At 43.5% G+C, this 26,278-nt stretch overlaps 1 protein-coding gene across 1 annotated transcript in view; it reads left to right on the top strand.

Moving 5' to 3' along the window:
- Positions 1–1,610: 1,610 nt before the first annotated feature.
- Positions 1,611–26,278, top strand: part of DISC1 (DISC1 scaffold protein) — a 329,162-nt gene continuing 304,494 nt past the window's right edge. The window contains exon 1 of the mRNA XM_049645005.1: positions 1,611–1,994. Coding sequence (XP_049500962.1) covers positions 1,937–1,994 — 58 coding nt within the window. The 5' untranslated portion in view covers positions 1,611–1,936. The remainder of the gene's footprint in view (positions 1,995–26,278) is intronic.

Genomic DNA, 26,278 nt, shown 5'->3' with positions numbered 1-26,278 from the left:
AACACAGTGATGTTTTGGGCTTCCTGGAATCAGTGTCAGGGCAGAGCCAGTGTCCAGTCACTCGTGAAAGGTCTGATGATTTCCTTTCCCCCAGTGCAGAATCACTCTGGTGAAAGGCCATGTGTCCCTTTGGGGGAAGGCCAGAGGAAAGATGAACAGGACAGATTTGGGGCAGTTTGGCAGGTCTTCCTCCTTCATTCGAGGAGTTCTGGGTCTGTACACTGACTCAAGTCTGGGAACTGACGGAAGGCCTCAGTCTCTGTGTTTTAACTTGAAACCAAGTTAAGCATTCGTTCACTTGACCTAGAACTTTTCTGCTTATACAGATCAAGGAAGCATTTAATAGACCTGCCATCTATTTGACCTCTAGGAACACCATGACTGACCACATCCACCTTACCTTTGGTGATCCATTGCCACCAGTGGCCCCTGCTGCCCCGGGATCCAGTTATCCCCATTGCATTGAAGGATCCCAGTACAGTGGCTGCAGCTGCCACCATAATTTCTGGCCTACAGAGAAGGATGCTGGGTCACAAAGCTATTTATCAGAGCCCTAGTGAAAGGTGTGATCTCAGGACCCTCCCAGAGTGAGCAAGCAGGTCTTACATGATAATTTCACTCTAATATTCCAGTCTCCCTGAGCTGATGGATGCTTCCTTTACCGTGTACCAAGACAAATCTGGCATCGCCGCCTTTAGCATTTAGTGTAGGTCGTCTCTTGGTCCATGTTTCAGCCAACGAACCAAACAAACCGTGAGAGCTCTTTTCTAATCTCTCATACTAAATCATTGAATCTAGATCTCTGCTTAGTGGTCTGTATCATTAAATTCAGCCTGATCCAACTTTATGTTCCTTTCACCATTTCCCCACATCCTTAATATCCATGCTTGTATTCATTCTGTCCCCAGACACACCTACTTTCAAAGCACGTCTATGTGTTTGCACCCACAAGGGTCTTATCTTTTGAAACACCTTGGCCCTAAAATTCTGCTGAGATCTTCCCTTTCCACTAGAAATTCTTCCTGACACTTCTTCACACTTTCTTACCCCCCAAATTCTGCAACAGTTTTTTTTTTTTTTTTTATGTCAAGCCTCTGGCTCTTGGCATATGTATGTTATTTAGTTTTATATGCACGTGTTTATGTTCCCAACTGGAGGTCAGCTCTTTAAGGATAAGAACCATTTCTGGCAGGTGCTAGACGGGGTAGAGGTGGGGAAGGTGCCCCAGCAGCCTCCTTTAATGAACCAAACAGAAGGGGTGAAGGTCCGTCAGGGGGCCTAGAAGCTCCACATGGACCACAGCCTTCCTCCTGCGCCGGCTGCCCAGTCTGGGGAGGGGCTCTGGGACCGGTCCACCGCTGCCAGAAGATTCAGAAAGTTGGATTCACATTTCATTTTTGAGCAACTGCTCTCGCATCTCTTTGCCGGTGTGACCTGACCTCTTCCCACTTTCTCCCCAGCCTCACATCCCCTCTATGCCTTCCATCAACCCTTTGGTCACTTCCCTAATCGCGCGTCTGGGAGGCAGACTCCCCCCTCCCCCACCCAGAGGGCTGCCAGTCTCCTTTCTAGTACACCCGTTCCCCTCCCCGCACTTCCCCTCTCGGGTTCTCCCAGAAATGGGCGAGAGAGCGAGCGGCAAACTTTCAGAGGTCCCGGAGACAGGCTGTGCGCCGCCCGCCCCAGGCGCGCGGGAGTGAGTGAGTGAGTGTGTGTGTGTGTGTGTGTGTGTGCGCGCGCGAGCGCGCGTCTGAGTGTGTAAGGGGCCGAGGCTGGAAAGGAAAGCGGCCGCCTCGCGTAGAAGGAAGGAGCCTCCCCCTTCCTCGTCGCCCCCCTCCCCACTTCCCGTCCAGCTTGCTGTCGCTTCCCCCTCCGCGGGCCTCGGGGCACACGGAGACTTCCCACGGCCGAGAAGCTGGAGGAGCCTGTGGGGCTCATGCTGGGCGGGGGACCCCAAGGCGCCCCGGCCGGTGGCGGCGGGGGCCACTGCGCAGGTAGGGGCGCTGTCACCGCAGCTCGGGGGTTCCGAGGGATGGGGGTGGATGGGAGAAATCCAGGCGCGGAGGGCGCGTTCTGCCCCCTGGAAATCGTGTAGGTCTGGGGGTGTGCCTGTAACCATCTTGTGTGAAGTGCATCCCTTTCGAAGTGAGGGAAACCGAGGGCGCGTGGCGTGCCGGGGTAAGAGAGACGTGGGTCTGGGGCTTCCAGGTCCCTCCCCAAGGACTGTGTTGAGATCCCGGCCAGCGGCAGTTTTTGAAACTGCGCTTGTAGGACCCGCCCCGCTAGGCGGGTCCCGGTGGCAGGGGAAGGAGTCAAGGGCTTGGCGTTGGGATCAATGCGGAGACCCTCACACTCGCCCTAGTCCTGAGGCTCAGCTGAATCTCGGGTTCCACCCCATCGGAGACCTGGGAGGAGGAGATTGGGGGTGGGATATGGAACACAGTGCTGGCACTTCCCCAAGGGTCTGCTCTGCAAACAGTTTCACCTCCCACTTCCGACTTGGTGACAGGAACGCCCAAAGCCCGGCTCTGGAGACACCAATGCATTTTCAGCGGCTGGAGCACGGGTCACGCTGTCGATTCTCATTGTTGACACTGAGGCCCTTAAGTGGATTGTTGCTTTCCAAGAATGACAGGACTTCTCCCACAACCCCACTCTTAAAATGTATGCAAAGGAATCTGAGACTTTCGGAGGGGAATAGGTTCGGAGTCAGGGAGCGCTGGGTTGTGCCCTTGCTGCACCAGAAGAGGGCCCAGTAACTTTAGACACATCCCTTAACATCTTGGAGCCTTGGTTTTCTCCTATGTAAAAGAGAACGTTACAAACCTTCAAAATGTGTGCTCAGTTAGACAGATGAGATTTGGGTAATATCAGAGTCCTAAGAGCAGGAGGTTGGAGACAATCTGCCTCCATCTGAATCCTGGACTTAGTCATACCTCAGTTTCCCCATTTATAAAGTGGGGGCAGTGTCAGTGCCTACCTCATAGGGTTGTCATGGGGTTTAATTGTGGCGGTGGGTGTGAAGCACCTAGTCCAGAGCCTGAGATACACAGTAAGGTCCAAATAACCCTGAGTTCCTATTTTTACCTAAAGCCTAAAATAATTTGGCGTGGTGTGGAAATACCAGTTGGATTTGATTCAGGTATAAATAGCAGAGTGTTTTAAAAGACACTTAATTTTATTATATTCAGGCATGGCACCTGAAGTCTTTTGAAGTTTAGTTGTGAATCTGTGTCACTGATCACGAAGAGCCTGGATCTGGTGTCTGAGCTCGGTAACCTTGGGCCTCAGTTTCCTCATCTGTTTACAAAAAAGACCAAAGAAAAGAAACATGGGGACAGTAATTACCGCTTTTTGTACTGATAGAGCTTCCTGAAGATCAAATGAGGTAAAAGATCTGGAAGTGCCTTGAAGAGTATGAGTCACTAAGCAAATCCAAGACGTCACTGCTACCAGCAGGGATTAATAACATCTGCAATTTTTTAGAGCCCCCAATGTGTCAGGCAACTCTCTTAGGAATTCCTTTTATGAAATCTGCCCTAAACCTTTGTGAGGTGGGTATTTATAATCTTCATTTCCCCTGCATAAAGCTGAGGTCAGGGTTATCCTGCTTCTTTCGCAAGGTCACATAGCAGGTAAGGGTAAAGGCAGGATTAGAATCTTAGTGTGGGTGCTTCTCACACGTGTGTTCTGAACCACTGGCCAAACTGAAGTTGTCGATATAAGCTGTGGTTCAGAGTAGAGCTATGTTACATTAGAGGAGATAATATATCCTAACATATTTATAGATTCTAAAATATGAGTGAGGGTCCTTGGCTGGCTCAGTCAGTAGAGCATATGACTCTTGATCTCAGGGTTGTGAGTTTGAGCCCCAGGTTGGGCATAGAGATTACTACATACATACATACATGTATATACATATGTACATACATATATACATATATATGTGAATTGTTAATTCTGGTAGATGAGACTTTGAAATAATCTTAATTCTTCTTGCACAAATAATGAAAATCTGCAGAGAAGAAAGGTATTAAAATCTTGAAAGGACATATCTCAAGAATTTATTGCAAATATTAGACTAAATGACCTTTGAATTAATGTTTTATTTTAACATTTAAATTTGCCAGAACTTGTAAGGTGGTATCATGGTTACTTTGCAAGGCTGGGACCTAGGATATTTCTGCAGGGACTTCGCTACTCACCTGAGATGCTCCCCCTGGAGGGAAATGGACCTTTATTATTAATATTATTGTTATTATTTATTTTTTAAATATAATTTATTGTCAGATTGGTTTCTATACAACACCCAGTGCTCATCCCAACAAGTGCCCTCTTCCATGCCCATCACCCACTTCCCCCTCTCCCCCACCAAAATGGACCTTTAGAGAAAGTCTGCATCCCTGAGGGAGAGTGAATGCCAGGCCTCTATGCTGCAGAAACAATTCCAAATTCATTTATTTCCTAAATGAAGTTTCTCTTATTCTCCCCCCCACCCCCCAAAGCAACACATGCTCATTACAGGAAGCACAGAAAACTACAAATAAGAGAAAGAACATTACAAATCACTATAGTCCCGGGGCACCGGGGTGGCTCAGTTGGTTAAGCATCCAGCTTCACCTCAGGTCATGATCTCACAGTTTGTGGGTTTGAGCCCCACATCAGGCTTCACGCTGATAGTGTGGAGTCTGCTTGGGATTCTCTCTCCCTCTCTCTCTGCCCCTCCTCCACTCATGCTTGCTCTCTCTCTTAAAAATAAATAAACTTAAAAAAAAATCACTATAATCCTATCAATGCAGGCAAATAGCTTGACATCTCTGTTCTTGTAATCCATTTCTGTGCTATGTTCATCAATTTATATCTTTAAAAAATGGGATGCAAACTATTATTGTTTTGTTGAATGACAAAAATAATGCTTGCTCATTGCTTAAATATCAAGATATTAATTTGGGAAACCAGCCAACATTTGTGATGTGCATTGTAACTTTTTCTTTAAAAAAAATCTTAACATTTTGATTGGAAAAGGATTAGAGATGGAGTTGTTGATGTTTGAGTTTTATTGTGGTTTTGGTCAAAGTTTGATGAAAGACCTTCAGAGCAAAAAGAGGGTTCAGTGGTGATCTTTAAATAATAACATCTAAAGCCCAGCATAGAACAAAGTTTTTGAGTATTAAAATAGCTAACATTTTAGATTAGGGTGATTGGAATTAGTATCATTGCTTTGATAACGATGATAATAATTCAGTTTATATGCTGGGTTCTTCTGCAGAGCAAACAAAGAGCACTGCTTCCAGAGATGTCTTTGGCAGCCACTCTGGGGGTAGGGATGGTCCCCTTGGCACAGCCTGGGCCACTTGCGGCCAGTCATTTTTCAACCAGCACCATTTAGTAATGTAAGACTTTTAGCCTTTGGGAGTCTTTATGCTGTTTGTTCTTGACGTTAATGACTTTGTGGTAAAAATTCCTTAGTGAATGCCTTCTGTGCAACAATCATGCAATTTAATGGTCAGATGCTTTGACCATCCTGAATCCATTTTTTCTGTTGAAATCAGTTTACCAGCTGCATATTTGAGCACAGACTTTGCAATCAGTTTAATTTTTCACAGCAAGTGGAAGGGGGAAAGAATTGTGGCTGACCAATGGATATTATTTCTATTTGGCTTTGGAAGGCAGTCAGGAGCCCCCATGCTGTGCTCAGCGGCTGACTTGACCACCGGTTTGGCCCCACCCTTCTTCCTTTTGGCCACTTGCCTACTGTCATGGCTCAGAAATGGATGGTAGAGATTGTGGGGCTTCCTGTAATCATTACGGGCATTGATCATCAAGTGTTATAAACAGAATCACAGAACTTATTGCTGGATGGAACTTCAAAAGATCATTTGGTTAAGCCTCTTGAGTCCTGGCAGGTGAGGCATTAAGAAGTGCATTTACCAATTGTGGGTGCTGAGAACAATGTATTTGGTCAATATAATGTAGTTGTAAGTGCAGGAGACCTGTTCACAAATGAAGTAATTGAAATAAATAGGCCTAGATCATCTTTCCCTTGTCAAATTCAGGTTCGTTTCCCAGCCACATCGCCTTGTGTTCATCCATTTAAAATACATGGAAATATTCTACTTGCTCAACTCCAACATTTTTACCTGTCATGGTAGGACTTTTTCCCTTTACTTTCAGATCGGGTTAAACTCTCAGAGAAATGCAATGAAAACAGTAAACTCCTTGAGGTGCAGGATAGCAGTCTCTGAGGATAAGTCAGTCTGAGAGTACTGACAGTCTGAGTGACAGTAGAGGTCAGAGTCTGACCTGCTTAGTTTATAGGCAGAAAAGGTGAGAAATGGGAGATGAGTGAGTATTAGAATCTAGGTCCTCTCATCGTACTCAGAGCTGTTTTCATTAAGCCTTGCTTCACTCCATAGTTGCTTATTTATTTAGGAATAGGCTGCCTTGGAAAGCAGTGAGTTGGTTTTTTTTTGTTTTTTTTTTTTTTGCCACCAGTAGCATTTAAGTTGGTGTTGGCTGATTCTGTGGTTGACTATAGTGGGCAAGTCTGCATGGAGGGAGGAAGGTTGGATTGGGTGAGACTTGTAGGAATCCTTATAGCTCTAGGATTCTGTGGTTTTCGTCCTAGAGAATTTGAGCTACTATGTGAATTTCCTATTCCTTTCTCATTGGGGTTTTACATTTTGAACCACCAACCCTCACTGGCCCCCCCCCCCCGCCCCCACTCCCTCCCAGATGGCCCTATATGGAGACAAATTGCTTTCATGGACTGAAAGGTAATATATCTCAAGTTTAATGAGTGAATTGTGTCCTGAATATGGAACCTGAGTTTAAATTTAATTTTGTAGCGTGCACACCAGCTTAACTTTTTCATACCTGTTGTCTTCTAATTTGTGAGTGGATTGATAAGATGATTTGGCATAATTATTAGGCTTGATTTTTGACACAGGAGAATGTATGTGTTTTGCATTTACAAATGAAGGCATGCCTCATCTTACTCAAGCACTGATAGAAAAAGGTGGGCTATTTTACAGGGGTCAAATGAGAAAAGAAGTAAACATAGAGATAAGTTGGGGTTCTCCTATTTTTAATACACTGGACAGTTAGAACTGCAAAAGCTGTTTTGGGATTGCAAATCCTCTGATAAAAAAAAAGTTTATTTCAGCACAGTTCTTAATATTTCCCCAATGCTTTTCTTGATAGCCACAGGCCAGGCACAGTGAAATATGAGACAGCTGTCCTTGGGTGTAGATAATCTGCATCTGATTCAAACAGTAGACTTGGAGGCCTTAAATTACCTGGACTTTTTTTTTTTTTTTTTTTTTAATTTTTTTTTTTTTTCAATGTTTTTTATTTATTTTTGGGACAGAGAGAGACAGAGCATGAACGGGGGAGGGGCAGAGAGAGAGGGAGACACAGAATCGGAAACAGGCTCCAGGCTCCAAGCCATCAGCCCAGAGCCCGATGCGGGGCTCGAACTCACGGACCGCGAGATCGTGACCTGGCTGAAGTCGGACGCTTAACTGACTGCGCCACCCAGGCGCCCCTACCTGGACTTTTTAAACTGAAATATAATTGACATACATTATATTAGTTTCAGATGTACAACATAATGATTTGATATTTGTGTATATTGTGAAATGATTGCCACAATAAGTCCAGTTAACATCCTTCACCACACATAGCTACAAAAATTTTTTTCTTGTGATGAGAACTTTTGAGATCTGCTTTGAAGATCGTGTAAGATCTACCTTGACTGTCAATCCTTTTGTTTCCCTTGGACTGCTTATAGAATTCTAGAGACATTAATTTATGCATTTATTCATTCCATTGTATTTATTTGTCCATTCAAGAATGTTTGTTTGGCACGTACTCTACACATAGCACTGTGGCATGCACAGCAGGCTGTTTAAAGATGTATTAGGTTATCCTCACCGACCACCCAGTCTAGAGGAAAGATGTAGCAAAGCCTGCTGTTTTTTCCAAGTGCTGTAAGGTGACCCTTATTGGTTAGCAACACTCCTAGGATGCTTCTTTGGAAGGTGTCTCCGGGCTTTTCTATGTCTTCCTGGTCTTGACACTTGATTGTATTGGGATTTCTTTGCTCCATTAAGTCCTTCCAGCCCCACGCTGCTGCCACGATAATCTTCCCAAAGCACAGATCTGATTAGGTTACTGTTACTCTGTGCAAAGACTCATTGTCCCACAAGCAAATTCTTACCGTTCTTCACATTCCTTGCGAGGCCTTCCATAAACTGACCCCTAAATCCCTAAAACTGATACTCTGGCTCTTTTATTGCACACGTTATTCTGCCCAGCAAGAATATTATGGAATCTGTCCCCTCCCCCACCCTCCCCACCCCCCAATCTCTACACATCAAAATGTTATCACTCATTTAAGATCTAGCCAGTAAAACTTCTCAGCCTTCCCTGGTCCTCCAGAGTCATCCACTCCTTCCCTCTTTTTCTGTTATAGTTTGTTATGTATTTAAGCTGCTTTTCTGACTTTAGTGTAAACTCCTTTAGCTCAAGGGGGCAGTCTGGTTTATTGGTTTACTTCCTTACCCCCTCATCTGTGTACCACTCTCACTGAATTGAATTAAACTCTTTATTATGGTTTACATGCACTAATCCAGTGTGTAGATTAACCACACCTGTTATTTTTATATCTTTCAAAAGCAATCAAGAGTTTTAAAAGTTCAGTTCAAATGTTTATTGAGTTACACAAACTACATTGCCAGGAGCCATTATAGCAGTTTAAGGTAAGAAAAAAATGTAGAGTCTGCCCATGCCCTTGAGGAGCTTACAGTTCAGTGGAGAAAAGAGAATTCGTTCTTAGGAAATTTCTGGATGTTGTTTTATCAGAATGATTGGGCACATTGGGATACACCAAAATCATTAAGAAGTAACGAGCACCCAGTAGATACCCAGGGAATGTTGTCCAGGGTGGATAGATGGATGGATGGAGGGAGGAATATAGGAGGAATCCTTTAATTTATAATTTATCAATTGCAGTCTTTGTTCCGAGATATACTAATTTTTTAAATGTTTTTAAAAATGTTAATTTATTTTTGAGAGAGAGAGAGCAGGGGAGAGGCAGGGAGAGAAAGAGAGAGACAGAGAATCCAAAGCAGGGTCTGAACCATCAATGCAGAGCCCAATGTGGGGCTCGAACCCACGAACTGTGAGATCATGAGCTGAGCTGAAGTCAGATGCTTAACTGATTGAGCCACCCAGGCGCCCCACTCCTAGGTATAATAATTTTGAAGATAATTTACTCAGGTATTGATTCTCATGCTTGTATATAAAATGTGCTAACTCTTCATCTAGGAAGAGGTATCCTAGTTCTCCATCTGTAGAAACTGCATTAATCCCCTGGCTGTGGTGTTGTGTTTGCCTAATTTCATTGACTTTCTCCTCTCAGGCAGCTCTGTCATGAGGACACATGTTTTCCAGGCTGGGGGAGGCCTCCAGCTGTCTGGGGACCGTGATGAAGGGGAGTGTCTCACACTGATGCAACACTCATGATCTCATCCTCTACCCAGACAGCCAGTTGGCCTTGGGGTTGTGGAATGAGTTCTGAACTATTTCCCAATCATGCGGCTTTTGTGTGTCTTTCTTTACTTGACTTAAATAGTACTTTGATTGGAAAAATGGACAAATTCTATCATTTTAATCCAACTGTTATATTTTCCTAACTCTTTGATTTGGGATTATCTAACACATTTATTCAAATATTGTTTTGGAATTTTTTTTTGAAAAGCATAAGGGATATATATGAAAAGTATTGATATTGTATACGAAAAAGTATTGATATTGTCTCGTTTTTCCCATTTGGCTGAGGTAGACTAGGGCTCAGTGGAAATAAAGTGAGATATTCCAAGGGAGTTGCTTTACCTTAGGCTAATCTTGGGATGAATTCATATTGACACTGCCTTTAAATTTTTATTCTGCTTTTTAATGAGGAAAAGATCCCCTCCCTCATTTTTAAACAATATTCAACTCAAATTTGGAGACTGCCTTTTCCAATAAAATGAATAATTATTAATCATTACAGAGCTGGGGAAGGGGTGAGTCAGCCACAAATTTAGTATAGAGAAACACACTCTTTTGGACATGCCTTTGCATTAGTCTGGGCTGGATTTGTTGAGGGCAGGCCAGGCCAGGCCAAGTCGTATTTGTCTTCTTACCATTTCTATTCGACCTGAAGCAGGAATAAAGGTTTATTGAGTGGCGTTGGTTTAAAGTAACCTGTGTAATACAGCCCCCAGGGTTGCAGGAGAATTGTTTCTTAACCAGTGGTGGCTCCTGCCATGCTACACGGAGAGGCTTAGGCAGTGGCTGCATTAGAAAGGAGAGGGTAGTGTACTTGTTTTAAAGTTGTTTTATGTGCAAGCCCACTCTTTAGACAGACTGCGTGTTCTAGATCAATACAAGTGGGGACAATTTCTAAAGGTGCTTTCATTCACACATTTCATAAGAGAAGAATGTCAGTTGCCCATACCAAAGCACATTGCCATGACTTTAATTTGGAGTGGCTGTAAAAGACTGTGAAGCATGTGGGGGGCTGCAGCAACCCCAAGCCAACTCTTGGTGCTCCCACTTCTCCCAGCACCACCTACGTTCTGTTGCTCATGACGTTCATCACTTACTGTGATATATTGTGAATTCCTGAAGCATCGGACAAATGCATCTCCTCACGGAAAGGGCAGAGATGCATTGCCAAGACAAATTTCATTTAAATTGTGATGAAAATACTTCAAGTTACTCGTTGTATAGTGGAAAAGTGATGGTTAGCTATGTTTGGTCAGGAGGCCGGATGGGAGTCGGACCCTGGGCAAGTCCCTTAATCTCTCTGGATCTCAGTGTCCTCCCTTGTGGAAACGAGGGGAATGAGATCAGCCCTCAGTGTAGAACTGTGGTAAAATCCTTCATATAAAAGCTCATCACAATCTATAATATTTTTGTGTAAAGAATTGCTTTTATTATAAACTTGCTGATACTGTCCCTAAGGTCAGTCCTTCCTTTAATCTCAGTTTGCCTTATAGCTTGTCCCTCACATCCCAGTCTGGGTCCCTGATCCCTTAACTAAATCACATTAGTGTTTCTGTGGCAAACTAGCTGCTCGTTCCCAGAACTCAGTGGAATAAATAAAGGCCCTTGATCGCTTTGCATCTGTGCGCACGAGGTTTGCCACCCTACGAGATCGAGCTCGGTGAAGTCAGATGTCTGCAAGGCAAAGGAGAGGAAGCCTGTGGTTCTCAGACGGACACTTCTGGGTTCTGAAATTCTAGATGATGCATCACGAACTTGTACTTAATAGTTGTTGTCGTTTTGCTTCCTCTCTCCCGGCCCCCCGCCTCTCTTTTCTTCCTCCTCCATTTTCAATTCTTAGCCTCAGCTACTGTTGGGTTGTCTCTACTGAGCCAGGCTGCTGATAAGCCGTGACCAAGCCCAGCACTGTACAAGGGGTGAGCAGAGGGCCACGGGAAGTGGTGCAGGGAGGGTGGGAACGAGACTTTATGGAGGGTGTGTTGTCCAGTCTAGCTTCAGCACACTTCCGGAACAGGTGTGCACATGGTCCCTCTGCAAGGCGGCAGGGGTGGTCTGCTCTGGGTGGTGGGGAGGTTCCTGGACTCAGCTTCCAAGACTGTGAGCTCACTAGGCCTCCCTGGTTTTTGATTCTTGGCCTGACACTTGGATTCTTTGTGCTTTGCCTAAGCCACTAGGGAGGGCCACATTGTGTGGACTGCCTTGCAAGAGTTTTGATTCTTCTCTTGAGGCTGCCTCTTGGATTAATCCTGTATGGCCACGTTTTGCAACCTGAGGGCAAATGATACCTTATGCTGTATGCTTCCCAGGCCCCTGAGACTGCTCGTCTTGGAGGGAGCACGGGACAACTGCTGTAATTGACAGGCCTGCAGGGGACAGGGTTGCAACAGTCAAGGTGCCCCTTTACATGCCCACCACCTGCAGTCAAGGTGAGCGAGTCCTTTGGCATATGTGATGCTGTCTTGGGCTCTGAGCATTCTAGAGTTCCTTGTGATAAGGCTTCGTGTTGGTGATTAATACCAAATGTATCACGGAGAGTGATGGTTGCATGACAGAGTATATTGCATTGGCTCTGCAAAGGGAATTCTGGTCTAGACCCAGACAATCTTTGCTTTTTTCAAGGTGCAATTTAATTTTGGTTTTCTCTTTATAAAACGTTCATCTGTATGAAACGTAAGCTTTGTAAGAGTCTCCATTAGGACACTGTCTGTGTTTTGGTTTCTTCTCTGATGGGTTGCCTCTCCCATCGCAGAAAATTCGCCGCTCCTGCTGATATCACTTCATACCCAAAGAGGGCATTCTAACCTTAAAAGAAGTTCAGCTCAGCAGCATGCCTGCCATTGCCTTTCTCTCTAAACTCGGAGTTTGCTCACTCCCTTGGCTTCTCAGGTGTTTTGGCTCCGGGGAAGAAACAGTCACGGTTCATGTGTATTTAATAAAACCATTATGAAAACGAACCCAACCCCAGCGCACACTGGGGTGGAGCAGGACCTGGCTGCTTGCTTTGCCACCGAACCTCACTGGCTCCCTGTAACTTTGGGGAGCTGTTTTCACTGAGGGAGAACTTCTGTGAGCTTGGGGACTTGGCAGGCCAGTTGGCTGATCCTTTGGGTGTTCTTTCAGCATTGTCTGCAGAGACTGTGGGAGTCAAAGGCCCTTCAGTGCAAAGATAATGCCAGCTTGTTCCCTGGAACCCCAAAGGAGTCAGAGTCAAAGGGACTTTTTGTTTCGCCAACAGAAAACCCACAGGAAATCCCAGCTTCAGCTACTCCTGTGCGGTCTCATTGTGCCGTCAGATCCGACTGTGCTCAGGCCTCCTTTGAGAGAGGCAGTAACTCGTACAAAAAAATAAATGAAAGGATGCCGTTCGCAGTGGCCGGGGATCAAGTGCACACGCCATGTGCACTAATGTGCAGGTTGGGCACTTGCCTTAGACCCCAGTGCCCAGGCTCTTTCAGCAGTGAGCTCTTGGCAGGCGGACTGAAGGGGATGATAGCCACATCCTACTGTTAGGAGACTCGACTGTGGTCATATGAGTAAAGATCTGAGTAACAGTGTCTTTCTCATTGTGGGCACTTGTATTATTATTATGATTATTATTATTGATGGGTTATAATTAGATTTCAAGTCTCTAATAGCAGTTCTGTCACTTGCCCTTTGTAAGCTGGGCAGTAGTTATGCTTATTTTGTTGGACTGTTGTGAGCATTACAGGAGGTAATACACACGAAGGACTTAGAAAACAGTAGCAAACTAAAACAGGGGAGGCTGCAGCCCTCCACGTGCGGGTGATGTCCTGCCCAGCATCCCAGTTGAGGGGTGAGTGGGGCTGACACTCAGGCTGTGCTGCTGTGCTGAGGAAGGCCTGCCTTTTCCTAATTCATCAGCTTGGAGACACTACTTTTTTCTAACATAGTTTCCTAGAGGGGATGTCTTTTCATAGTCCGTCACTCCCGAGGAGGTGCCCGTTGAAAAATGTGCCCAGTGGTACCATTTGTGCCAGCAGTGGCTCTGTCAACAAGAGAAAGATGCTGTTGTCAGGGTAGCGAGCGGGGTCGTCTGGAGGAGGGTGTGGCGTGCTTCAGCCGGCTCTGTCTTGCTCACTTCACTGTGATTTCAGTGATGGGATTACCATAGTCGGAGGAACAATTTTGCCATTTCCTCAATTCTGAATTTTCTCTAGGATTCTCCTTGAAGCCAAGGGCTATAGTCCTTTTCCTTCCAAGGCCCCTTCCCCACCACTGCCCTGCTCGTGTCCTCCAGCGTGGACAGTTGTTAACACAGGCCGGAAAAGAATGGGCAAGGGTGTAGGCCGGGTGCTGGTTGTTGACTCTTGGCCCCTCACCTGCCCTTCTGTGCGTTGCTCTTTACTGCTGGGGCTGGGAGTCTGAAAGCGGCACGTCCCTAACTCCCTTGCCAGCTCCCTTCCTGTTAAATTCTGCCAGTAAGAGGCACTTGTGGGGCACCAGAGGCAGGAGGAAGAGAAAAGCTTGTGAATTCTGGGTTTTTCAGTGGGGCACCTGCAGACATGCACTGTAGCAGTGGCAAGGCTGTGTGATTTGGGGACTGCAGCAGCCCTGGCAGGTGGCCTTTGTTTCCCAGGCCCGAGAGCCAATGCCCACCACCTCTTGCCCTGCAGCACATGCGCAGGCTCTGGGACACACAGCCCAGGAGCACCAGCCCCTGATTTTTAGCTACTATCCTTTCCTCCTCTTGGCTCCACCTTTCCTTCTCCTTTGTTCTCTTCCAGTTCTTTCCACACCTCTGTGACCAACTCCCTGGATTAAATGTCCTCTGTTTGGTGTACCTGGAGTGGTCCCAGGTTTCCTGTACTCTGTGTACAGCTTGTGTGGACTCTAAATCTGTTGGGTGCTTAGGGGCTGGTACACTCCCTAGGATCTCATAGCACATGGACCCTTCCCCGTGTTTCATCTTCATCACATGTGTTAGGATTACTGCCATAGCCTTTAAAGTAGGCTTTCAGCCTTTAGCCTCTTCCTAATCACAGTGGACATTCTGGTCTGATTAATTTCCCCAAAACTCTACTTCACCTGGCTCACACCTCTGCTTAAAATCTTACAATTCTTATGACAGCCACCCTGATGGTGAGAATCATAACTATGGACACCTCTTCTGCGATCCTAGTAACGGAGAGGTCTGTGCAGTCAGAGAGTCATTCCTTCACCCTGGCTGGGAGGAAGGTGGTTAACTCAGCGGTAAATACACCAGCAGTCACGTGAATGTGAGGAAGATTTTGTACTGGGCTGTGGCTGCCTCCTCCTTCTTCCTTCCCCTCTCTGGTTCCTTGTTCAAGTCAAACTGCACTGCTCTGGCTGCTCCTCCTCTCCTGGAGGGCAAGTTCAGCTTATAAGCCCCGCCCAATATGGAAATACATGTACTGTGAGAAGTGCAGACGGTTGTAAGCCTAGATAAGATTGTTATTGTCTTGGGAGGGGGGTTTCTCACCCACAGGTTTTCTGACTTCCTTGAAGTAGTGTTTTTAGGGAATTCCATATTGAAGAAGATGGGAAGACTTAAGGGAAATGAATGGGACATTGTAGGGTCGCCTGGAAGAAAAATAATACAGTTAATGTACAAACATAACTTTATTGATTCTATATAAAAAACAGAACATAGTCATTATAAAAAAAAACAAGCCTGAAAAATACATCATGGAAGAAGAAATGATCCCTCATGTCCCACCTTTCTCACTCTTAATTTTTTACCAAACATCCTTCTAGAAGGTTCTCAGAGCCTGTGTTATGTGCACTACAATATTATAGAAATGGGATCATGCTGCATCTTGTTTTTTTTTTTTTAACTTAATTTTATTCCCACTTGTTAGTATAGCACAGAAATGTTTTCATGTCAACAAATACTGCTTTACATCATTATTGTGAATGGCTACACAGTACTGCATGTTTGTACCATAATTTACTCATCCAGTCACATTAAATTGGAATGTTTACAGTTGTCATTCCATTATTTGCCTTAATTTTTATTAAGTTCTTGTATTTAAGGTGATGCTAGTGCCATAACAGATATTCAGAGATATCGATGGCTTAAAACATTAGAAGTATATTTTTCTTGAAGGTAAAGTTCAGACTCTCCCTCCCTATTGAGAGACCAGGCTTGGCTGGAGGGGCTGCTCTGCCTTGCATGACCATTCAGGGTTTCAGGCTGACAAAGGCCCCACTACTTTCAGCATGTGGCTTCCAAAGTTGCCCAGGACTTTGCCACCCAGCTAGCCGGTAGTGAAAGGAAGAGCAGAAGACTTCATGGGAGGTTTTTATGCATTAGAACCAGAAGTGGGGGATACTGCTTCTGCCCACATTCCATTGGTCAGTCAGTCACGTGGCCATATAAAGCCATGAGGAACGCTGGGAAATGTAGTTTAGCTGTGCATGCAGGAGGAGAAAGCAATAGGTTTGGGGAACAGTGGCCATTCTCTGCCACAGCTTTCCCTACTGGTCACCAAAACTCCTTTCACTTCCCCCTGCCTCACATTTCCACTCACACTTCCCAGAAGGAGACACTGGAGGTCCTATGCAGTCATTGCGTCTTGATCACTTTTCAGGATCTCTGGCTGATGTGCAGTCTTCTCTTTCACATCTAAATGAGGATCCTCATGTTTCTGTGACTTCTGACTTAAAAAGGAAAACCATTATTTGCCTTCTCCCAGCCTCTCTCAATTTTCAGTGGTGGAGCAGAGACGTCATAAAGCACAAAAAACTCCCACTTGGAAGAGGGTAAGATAGGATGTGCACAGCAGTCCCGTGTGCAAAGCAATCACCAAAGCCATTGGGGAGGCAAGGTGGAGTCCTCCCAACAGGCGGTGGGAGAACTTTCTCCATTAGACCTCGGTTCTGCTTTCTTAGAGGAAATCTCTAACTGATTGGTCTCCATGGTCTGTCCTGCCAAGTCCCTCTTTGTTTTTTATTCTCCCCGGCAACATTTGAAGTGGTTGCTGGGGAGTCTGCCATCTTCATGAGGGTGTGCATAGCTTTTGCTGCTCTCTGTTTGGTGGCCTGAGGTTTTTGAAGGCTCTTACAGACTTTTTAATTTTTTTAAATTCAAGCTCATGGTTTCTTAGGCCATACATTTCTGTCAAAAATGTAGTAGGGTTCTCTTCTGTTTTTTTTTTTCCACTAAGTTCTTTATACCAACAGATAATCCCAAAGTTTTTTCCCAGATATTATTATCAAGCTCGACTTATTACATTACTTTATCATCCCATGCCCTTCTTTCTCAACCAAATGGTGATTATTTTGAGGCCCGTAAGCTCAGATGGGAACGCAAACTCTTAATCAGTTCCTTGTTACAGGGCTGAGTCTTTGGGCCTTTGTCACTCAAGGTTTTTCAATCTTATTTCTGACCGTTTGAGATTTAGAAGCAGCGATTTAGAAGCAGCCAGCTTTCAACCCTTTCCAACTCTTACAGTACACATGTTTCTTCATTTTAACCCCTTTCATTTATGCTTGCAAACCAACAAATTCTTTTTTTTTGAATTTTTTTTAACGTTTTATTTATTTTTGAGACAGAGAGAGACAGAGCATGAACGGGGGAGGGGCGGAGAGAGAGGGAGACACAGAATCGGAAGCAGGCTCCAGGCTCCGAGCCATCAGCCCAGAGCCCGACGCGGGGCTCGAACTCACGGACTGCGAGATCGTGACCTGAGCCGAAGTCGGACGCCCAACCGACTGAGCCACCCAGGCGCCCCAACAAACCAACCAATTCTTGAGTGAGCATATCTCTTTTTTTAATATTACTTTAATATTTACTATTTCTTTCATTTTGTTACTACTAACGTTCTACTTTCCAACTCTTTCCCTGGAGCTACAAGCATGTAGCTTGTATGCTCTTTAGTTATTGCAGGTGATGATTTTATTAAATATTTTGCCACTGCATAACTTGGGCCTCCACCTTTCCAACCTCTAAGATCAGTTTCCTTGTTGTCTCCTGCCTCATTACTAAACCAGTGCTCCTTGTTTTAGGTAGGGCCTTACTTTAAGGCACTAATCATGTATCAGTTCACCTGCTGTTGTAATGTAAAAACCCAAATTCTCAGCGGCATGTCACTTTCAAAGTTTGTTATCTTGCTCATATATATAAATTACATTTTTTTAAATGAAAAAAATTTTTTTAATGTTTATTCATTTTTGAGAGAGAGAGGGAGAGAGAGAGACAGGAGCAGAGAGAGAGAGAGGAAGACACAGAATCCCAAGCAGGCTCCAGGCTCTGAGCTGCCGGCACAGAGCCTGAGCGTGGGGCTTGAACCCACAGACTGTGAGATCATGACCTGAGCCTAAGTTGGCCACTTAATCAACTGACCCACCCAGGCGCCCCTGTAAATTACATTTTGAAGCAGGGTTGTTGTTGGTGGTGGTAGGGGGTAGGGGTTCTATCCTAGTTAGTCATTCAGGGATTCAGATAGACCAGTTCTCCTCTGTTTGCAACAAATGGCTTCCAGAGTCACCCAGTGAGTCAACATCTAATCAGTAGATAGAAGAAGACAGAGCGTGGGACAACTGCAAAGGGGGCCAGGCCTAGAAGTGGAGGATATCACTTTTGTTCACAATTCCATTGACTAGGACTCAGACTCATGGCTATACATAATTTCAGGGGTAGCTGGGAAATGTAGTCCAACCATTTGTCCAAGAGAAAAGGGAAATGGGCTAGTGAGCCTCTATCTGTTTCTGCCTAGGTGGCCATGTAGCAGAGACTCTTCTAAGAGCCTTGCATATATGAACTCCTTCAATTCTATGTGATGGAAACTGTTGATTCCTCATTTAAAAATAGGAAACTGAGATACTGGGAGGTTAAATAGCTCACCAGAGTTCACATAGCTACTAGTGGTGGAGACAGGAGGCCCTCACCTCCTGGCCTGCTGCCTTATTTACCACTCTATACTGATAAAATAGAATACAGTTGAAACATAAGAGTGAAATATAGAAACGATAAAAGTGGTGATCACAGATTCAAAGATTAAAAAGTGAGATTTAGAAGTGATAAATTTTAAAACTACATAAAATAAAGAGAAATAATCATAATTTAGAAGCAGAGATACAAACTTGAGAGAATGATACACAAACTTCAATGTCGCTTAAGGATAAGATGTGATAAATGAACCATAATGGAGAAAAATTAAAGAAAGTAGAAATTAAGAAAAAAGTGTTTATATGTTGGTGGGAGTGCAAACTGGTGCAACCACTCTGGAAAACAGTATGGAGTTTCCTCAAGAAGTTAAAAATAGAACTACCCCATGATCTAGCAGTTGCACTACTAGGTATTTACCCAAAGGATACAAAAATACTGATTTAAAGGGATACATGCACTCCAATGTCTATGACACCATTATCAGCAATAGCTAAACTATGGAAAGAGCCCAAATGTCCATTGACTGATGAATGGATAGAGAAGATGTGGTGTGTATATATATATATACAATGGGATATAACTTATCCATCAAAAAGAATGAAATCTTGCCATTTGCAATGATGTGGATGGAGCTAGAAAGTATTATGCTAAGTGAAATAAGTCAGTCGGAGAAAGACAGATACCATATGACTTCACTCATATGTGGAATTTAAGAAACAAAAGTGAATATAGGGGGAGGAAATAGACAAATCAAGGAATAGATTCTTAACTATAGAGAACAAACTGATGGTTACTAGAAGGGAAGAGGGTGGGGGGGATGGGTGAAATAGGTGATGGGAATTAAAGAATGCACTTGTCATGATGAGCACCAGGTCATGTAGGGAAGTGTTGAATCACTGTGTTGTACATCTGAAACTAATATTACACTGTATGTTGACTAACTGGAATTTAAATAAAAATTTGGAGGAAAAAACCCAAAAAAGTGTTTATAAAAATACATGTAAATTGAAATAAAACATCCAGATGAAGTGAAAAAGTAGTAAAATATAACAAAGGAAGAAAAATGTTAAATAAGTGAAGTAAGAATTAATTAAGTGAAAATAAAAATGTTAAGAAAGGCAAAGCAAATTCAGGACTCAATATTTAGTAAAACAGAAAAGTATGTCTCAAAACAAAGGAAATATAGTCATACCTTTTTTTTTTTTTTGAGAGAACACACGTGACCAAGTGAGCAGGGGGAAGGGTAGAGGGAAAGAGACAGAATCTTAAGCAGGCTCCACACTCAGTGCAGAGCCTGACGCGGGGCTCAATCTCCTGACCCTGACATCATGACCTGAGCCAAAATCAAGAGTCAGACGGTTAACTGATTGAGCCACCCAGGTGCCCCTCGTCACACCTCATTTTATTGTGCTTGCAGATATTGCATTTTTTTTTGAAATAAATTGAAGGTTTGTGGCAACGTTGCAGTAGGTGAGTCTGTGGGTGCCATTTTCCCAACAGCGTTTGCTGTCTTCATGTCTCTTTATCACATTTTGGTAATTCTTACAGTATTTCCAGCTTGCTCATTATTTCGTTATGGAGGTTTGTGATCAGTGATTACGACTTGCTGGAAACTCAGATAATGCTTAGCATTTTTTAGCAATAAAGTGCTTTTAAATTAAGGTATGTACATGCTGTTTTAAGCATAAGGCACACTTAAGAGACTACAGTACTGTGTGAATATAACTTTTGTAAGCACTGGGAAATCCAAAAATTGGCCTCCCTTTATTGTGATACTTGCTTTATTGTGGTGGTATGCTTGTACAAGCTTCCTCAATGCCAAATGAGAACAAAATTGAACTAAAAATACAAAATAATAAGTGAAACCAAAACAATATAAAATTACAAATCCTTTAGAGGACTATGGGATTTTAGAAATTAATGGGAAACCAGGAAAAATTAGTGGCAACATAAATTCTGCCCTCACAGTGCTCCAGTCCGAATTTATGCCTGTGATTGGGGGTTCCAGGTAGGCATTTTCAGAGCAGAGAAATGGGGGATGGGGGAGCACCACTAGGTCCCCTCCTCCTTTATAGGCCCTAAAATGCCTGAGTGGAATGATGTCCACAGGATGGCAGAATAGGAAGCTCCAGGCCCTTGTTCTCCCATGGAGATGTTTAAAAAGACAAACACAAATGATCAATTAGAGACTGGCTGAAATAACTTCACAGGAGCTCTGGAAAATAGTCAAAGGTTTACAGTAACTAAGTGAATGCCCAATTAAGAAAAAGTCACATTCAGAATGGTAGGTTCTACAGAGTTTAAACAGCAAGTGAATAAAAAATAATTATAAATCTATGCTAATAGTATAAAGATGTCATTTGTGACATCAGTAACAAAAAGAGTGGGTGGAGCTGGGCAGAAGTAGAGTTTTTGTATGCTATTGACATTTAGTTGGTGTTGCCTCAAATTAGATTATTATAACTTTCGGATATTATATGTAATCCTCCCGGTGGCCACAAAGAAAGCATCTACAGAATATACACAAAAGGAAACGAGAAAGAAATCAAAATGTGCCACTATAAAAAATCAACTAGACACAAAGGAAGGCAATAAAGGAGGAAATGAGGGACAAAAAAGCTGCAGAAAACATGCAGAAAACAAATGGCAAAATGGCAGAAGTGAGTCTTTCATTATGAGTAATCGCTTTCAATGTGAACAGATTAAACTCACCACAAGGCATAGATTGGCAGAATGGATAAAAAAAACCGCGATCCAAGTGCATGCTGTCTACAGAGACTTACTTTAGCTCTAAGGACACATACAGGTTGAAAGTAGAAAGATGGAAAAAGACGCTCCATGCAAATCAAAAGAGAGTAATCAAAAGAGAGCTGAGGTATCTGTACTGATGTTAGGCGAAATGGACTGTAAGTAAAAAACTGTTATAGGAAACAGAGAAGGACATTGTATATTGATAAAAGGCTCAATTCACCAAGAAGAATGGACAGTTATATATGTACCAGATATCAGAGCTCCGAAATATGGGAAGCAAACACTGACGGAAGTGAAGGGAGAGAGAGCCCTGGGATGGAATGTCTGTGTAATGCAGCAAGCAGGCTGGCGCAGCCCCTGTCGTGAGTCACTTGATGCGGACATCTGTAATCTGTCAGCCCCTGTACTTGTGAATTCTGACTTCAGCTGTGCTGCCCCTGCAACTTGGTGATGAGCCTCCCCACCTTCCCACTCTCCTGTCCGAGGGCTTCTCTTTCCTCCAAACCCCGTCCCCTCCAGCAAGGCTTTTTGTATGTGTCCAGATTAATGACGTGGATCACTTGCCCTTGGCCTCTTGCACACATTGTCTCTACCACCCATTTAGCACCTCTGACAATTGATGCTTTTATTTTTTACTTATATTTTGTCTACTTGTTGGTATCCTTGAACAGATCTTCAGTTCCTTGGGGGCCAGTGCTTTTTTAAGTCACTGGCACTTAGCACTGTAAGCTGGGCGCACAATCTTATTTTTTTGTTGAATTAATAGATGTCTCTTTAAATTGGGCCCAAACACCGATCTTAACCTTAAGCATTAGCTAGTGGAAGCATCATAGATATTACATTGGGCAGCATAGCTAAGCTACTGAATTTTGTGAGCCTTGGTTTCCTAATTTTTAGGTCTGAGGTCTCTTTTTTGTGCCTCTACTACATGTGTTAGGCCAAGTGCTAATGCTCTCACTTAACCATCACAACAGCCTAAAATGGAGGGGGTACTATTCTTATCCCCATTTTTCAGATGAGAAAATAGAGGCCCAGAGACATTAAGTAACTTGCAAAAGTTATGCAATTTATAAATGGAAGACTGGAATTTGAACCCACATCTCCCTCTTTGCTTATTATTATTATTTAAAAAAACTATTTATTTATTTATTTATTTAGAGAATCCCAAGCAGGCTCCATGCTCAGCCTGATGCTCCCTCTTTGCTTATTATTATTATTATTTATTTTTTTTTAATTTTTTTTTAATGTTTATTTATTTTTGAGACAAAGAGAGACAGAGCATGAACGGGGGAGGGTCAGAGAGAGAGGGAGACACAGAATCGGAAGCAGGCTCCAGGCTCTGAGCCATCAGCCCAGAGCCCGACGCGGGGCTCGAACTCATGGACGCGAGATCGTGACCTGAGCTGAAGTCGGACGCTTAACCGACTGAGCCACCCAGGCGCCCCAATTATTATTATTATTTTTAAAAATTATTTATTTATTTATTTATTTATTTATTTATTTAGAGAATCCCAAGCAGGCTCCATGCTCAGCCTGATGCGGGGCTCAATCCCACAACCATGAGATCATGACCTGAGCTGAAATCAAGAGTCAGTCGCTCAACTGACTGAGCTATCCAGGCGCCCCTGCTTATTATTTTAAAGATCTGCATATACTTACCGTTCAGTCCTTGAAGTTCTTCATCGTGATTGTGATCTAAGTTCAAATGCTTTGTTACTTCTTCCCCTCCCCCGGTGCTAGGGAGGCAGGCAGAATAATGGCCCCCCCAAAGATCTCTGTATACTAATCCCTGGAACCTGTGAATATGTTACCTTACATGGCAAAAGAGACTTTGCAGATGCGATGAAGTTAAGGATCTCGAGATCAGGATACTATTTCAGACTTTCCAAGGGAGCCCAATGTAATCACAATATAAGTGAAAGAGACAGGAAGGAGATCTGAAGATGCTAAGCTGCTGGTTTTGAAGATGGAGGAAGAGGCCATAAACCAAGAAATTCAGGCAGCTTCTAGAAGCTGGAAAAGTCAAGAAAACAGATTCTTCCCTAGAGCCTCCATAAGGAAAGTAACAATGCTGACACCTAGATTTTAGCCCAGTGACTCTTATGTTGGACTTCTAACCTTCAGAACTGTAAGATAACACATTTATAAGTCTTCCATTTATAAATTGCATTACTTGAAGCAAGTAAATTTGCAGTAACTTGTTACAGCAGCAATAGGACACTGATACAATAGTTTTTCTGCTTTTCTTGCTCTCTGGGAGATTACTGAACTAGTTCTAAAACTCCCTCTTTCCCTTCACATCTCTCCCCCGCCCATCACCATTCCAAGTCACATTACAGAGCTCTCTGTCTCCACTGGATTATCACTCTCTGTGGGTGTGGAAAGGTTCTCACTTCTACTTAAGGCCATCCAGACTAGTGGCCTTCCTGGCTGTTTTCTCTTTATAATTTGTTTTAATGTTTATTGATTTTGAGAGAGAGAGAGAGAGAGAGAGAGACCTCAAGTGTGGGCAGGTGGTGGTGGTAGGGGAAGAGAGAAAGAGGGAGAGAGAGAAAGAATGCCAAGCAGGCTCTGTGCTGTCAATACGGAGAGCAGGGCTTGAGCTCATGAACTATGAGATCATGACCTGAGCCAAAATCAAGAGTTGGCCCCTTAACCGACTGAGCCACCAAGGTGCCCCTTTGCTGTTTTCTCTTAAAAGGTGGTGCCCAGAAAGGAAAAGAATAGGCCATACGTGTTCCTAGTAGAACAAAGAACAGTAGGTCTCCTGCCTCCTTAACTTGAACATTAGGTCCTTTTCGGTGCAAGCCAAGATAATGCTTAATTTTGATGCCCACGTCACATCACATTGGCCAATCAGGTTGAGTTTACTGTTCACTACAATTCCTAATCTTTTCACATCATATTAAAGCAGAATGCCTGATGAATTGTTCTTGTATCTTTTAGAATGTCTGCCATCTTGACTCATGTAGCTTTTGGCTCAAAGAGGGAAAAAAAGTGTACTGAATTAATCTCTCCAGGGAAAGATTTAAAGACCGGGCTAATAAGGAGAGACAGATGGAATTCTGAAAGAAAGATGGTGAATTCTAGAGCTAATTTAATTAAAAGGCTATGGGAACATTGCATTGGTGCATAAATAAAATATGACAATCAGTGTCATCTGAGAAGCCCTCAGCAAAAATCTAATCTCATTTTTAAAATATTACTTAGAAATGTTATTTAAAAAAATTTTTTTAATGTTTATTCATTTTTGAGAGAGAGAGAGAGAGAGCGTGAAGAGGGCAGGAGCAGAGAGAGAGGGAGACACAGAATCTGAAACACGCTTCAGGCTCTGAGCTGTTAGCACAGAGCCCAATGTGAGGCTGGAACCCACGAACCATGAGATCATGACCTGGGCAGAAGTTTAATCAACTGAGCCACGCAAGCGCCCCACATAGAAATGTTATTTTTAAGCAAATGGTGTTATGACATAAAAGAAGCTGAGAGAAGCAGAGAGGCCAGGATGGACCCAGCCAGACAGGACCTGGCCATCCTCTGCCCATCCCCTCCCCACATGCTCTTTAGAGGGCATAGGATCCCCCAACCATTTCACTCAGTGAAACATCTGTGACATTGACAGCTTGAAGGGTAAAGGGAAATGCTCTTAGGGAAAAGAGAAGGCTTTCATCCTTGCCCAGCCATCATGGGCTCCAAGGATGACTGGGAACTTGAGAATCTAGAGAGGGGGAGTTCAGGATTAGCTTTAGCAAAGGAGGGTGCTGAGGTTATTGAGAATTTCAGAAATGGAACAGTTTTTCCCTTTACAATTCAGAACAGCTGTGCCCAAGCCCTCTGGGCTTCCTAGAATTTGTGTTTAAATGTTTATGTATTCCTATGCAAATCTTTCAAACAATGTAGCTAAAATGCAGTACCTCAAAGTAGGTAAACCAGTTGGCTCCCCTGCATGGTCACCTTGCATAGCCTGGTTGAGTGAAGACAGGAGCCCATATCCTGAAGGATGTCCTTACAGAACAAGTGGGATTTAGTGCCTCCTAAAAGAAGGAGGAAAGCAATTGGCAAGATTATTTCCATTAACTTTAAGGTACCCAAGAGGACCACGGAGGTGTCATTCTCTCTGATTTGGATAAATCTGGGGCAGCCCAAAGGTTGCCAAGGGATGTAGGGAGAGAATTTTAATTTGCACACTTGAGCTTTGCAGTCTGGCTGACCCTTTTGGAGTTTACCTGTCTTTAAATGGCAGAATCAGAACTTTGATGCTTCCTTACCTTCAGTGACCTTTCCTCAGCCGTCCTCTCCCTGATAAGCTACAGGAACGTTATTCTGCTTGTATGATCTGTTGTGGTAGTAACACACACAGAATAATTGCCATTCAAACTTCTTTTGGATGTGCTTCACCCTTGTTGAATTAAGATCAAATTGCTTTCTACTTCGGTAAATCCATTTCAGATTTCTAACTGACCATAGGTTCCAGTTTTAATTTAAAATTCCGTTTCTTTTAAAAATTAGGAATTCAAATTGCAAGGTTGGTAGGGCAGCCCAGAGTCTGAGTCTGTTGGTGTTGGCATGTGCCTTAGCTGTCATCTGTCCTGAGGGATGCTTTGTTGAACTCTTCTGGGGACAGAATAGTCGCTACTTTAAATAGATTATGGGTAATAATGTAAGAGAAAGTGCTTTGTACACCATAGAACATTCAACAAATATTAACTATTATTAGCATTTGTAAAGGTGCTTTTTCCATCGTTGCTAGCTTTATTTATTATAACACATGCTTCCATATTGGACTCCTAGTTTGCTTTATGTGAATATAAGTCAGAATAACTTTGTAAGTCATTTAGGAACACTTTTTACTGCATGCACTCATTCCTGTACATGTGGGGGATGTGTCACCCAGTGGTACAAGAGACGATTTTCAGAGTCACAGGACTTGACAAGGAATAGCACTAACTCACAGTCTAACGTTTTCCTTTTGCCAAGGAGAAAGTCTATTTGCTGCTAGTGTGTCTTTAACTTTCTCTAAAACTAATTTCCCTTGAAATAAAGATGGAGCCAAGCGGGCTTCTGTCCCTAGAATCTTTGGCCAACAACAAAAAATGCTGTTTT

This window comes from Panthera uncia, chromosome D2, assembly GCF_023721935.1.
Source record: "Panthera uncia isolate 11264 chromosome D2, Puncia_PCG_1.0, whole genome shotgun sequence".
Lineage (NCBI taxonomy): Eukaryota > Metazoa > Chordata > Mammalia > Carnivora > Felidae > Panthera > Panthera uncia.
The sequence above is the reverse complement of the archived record's forward strand: the minus strand, read 5'-3'. Positions and strand labels throughout refer to the sequence as shown.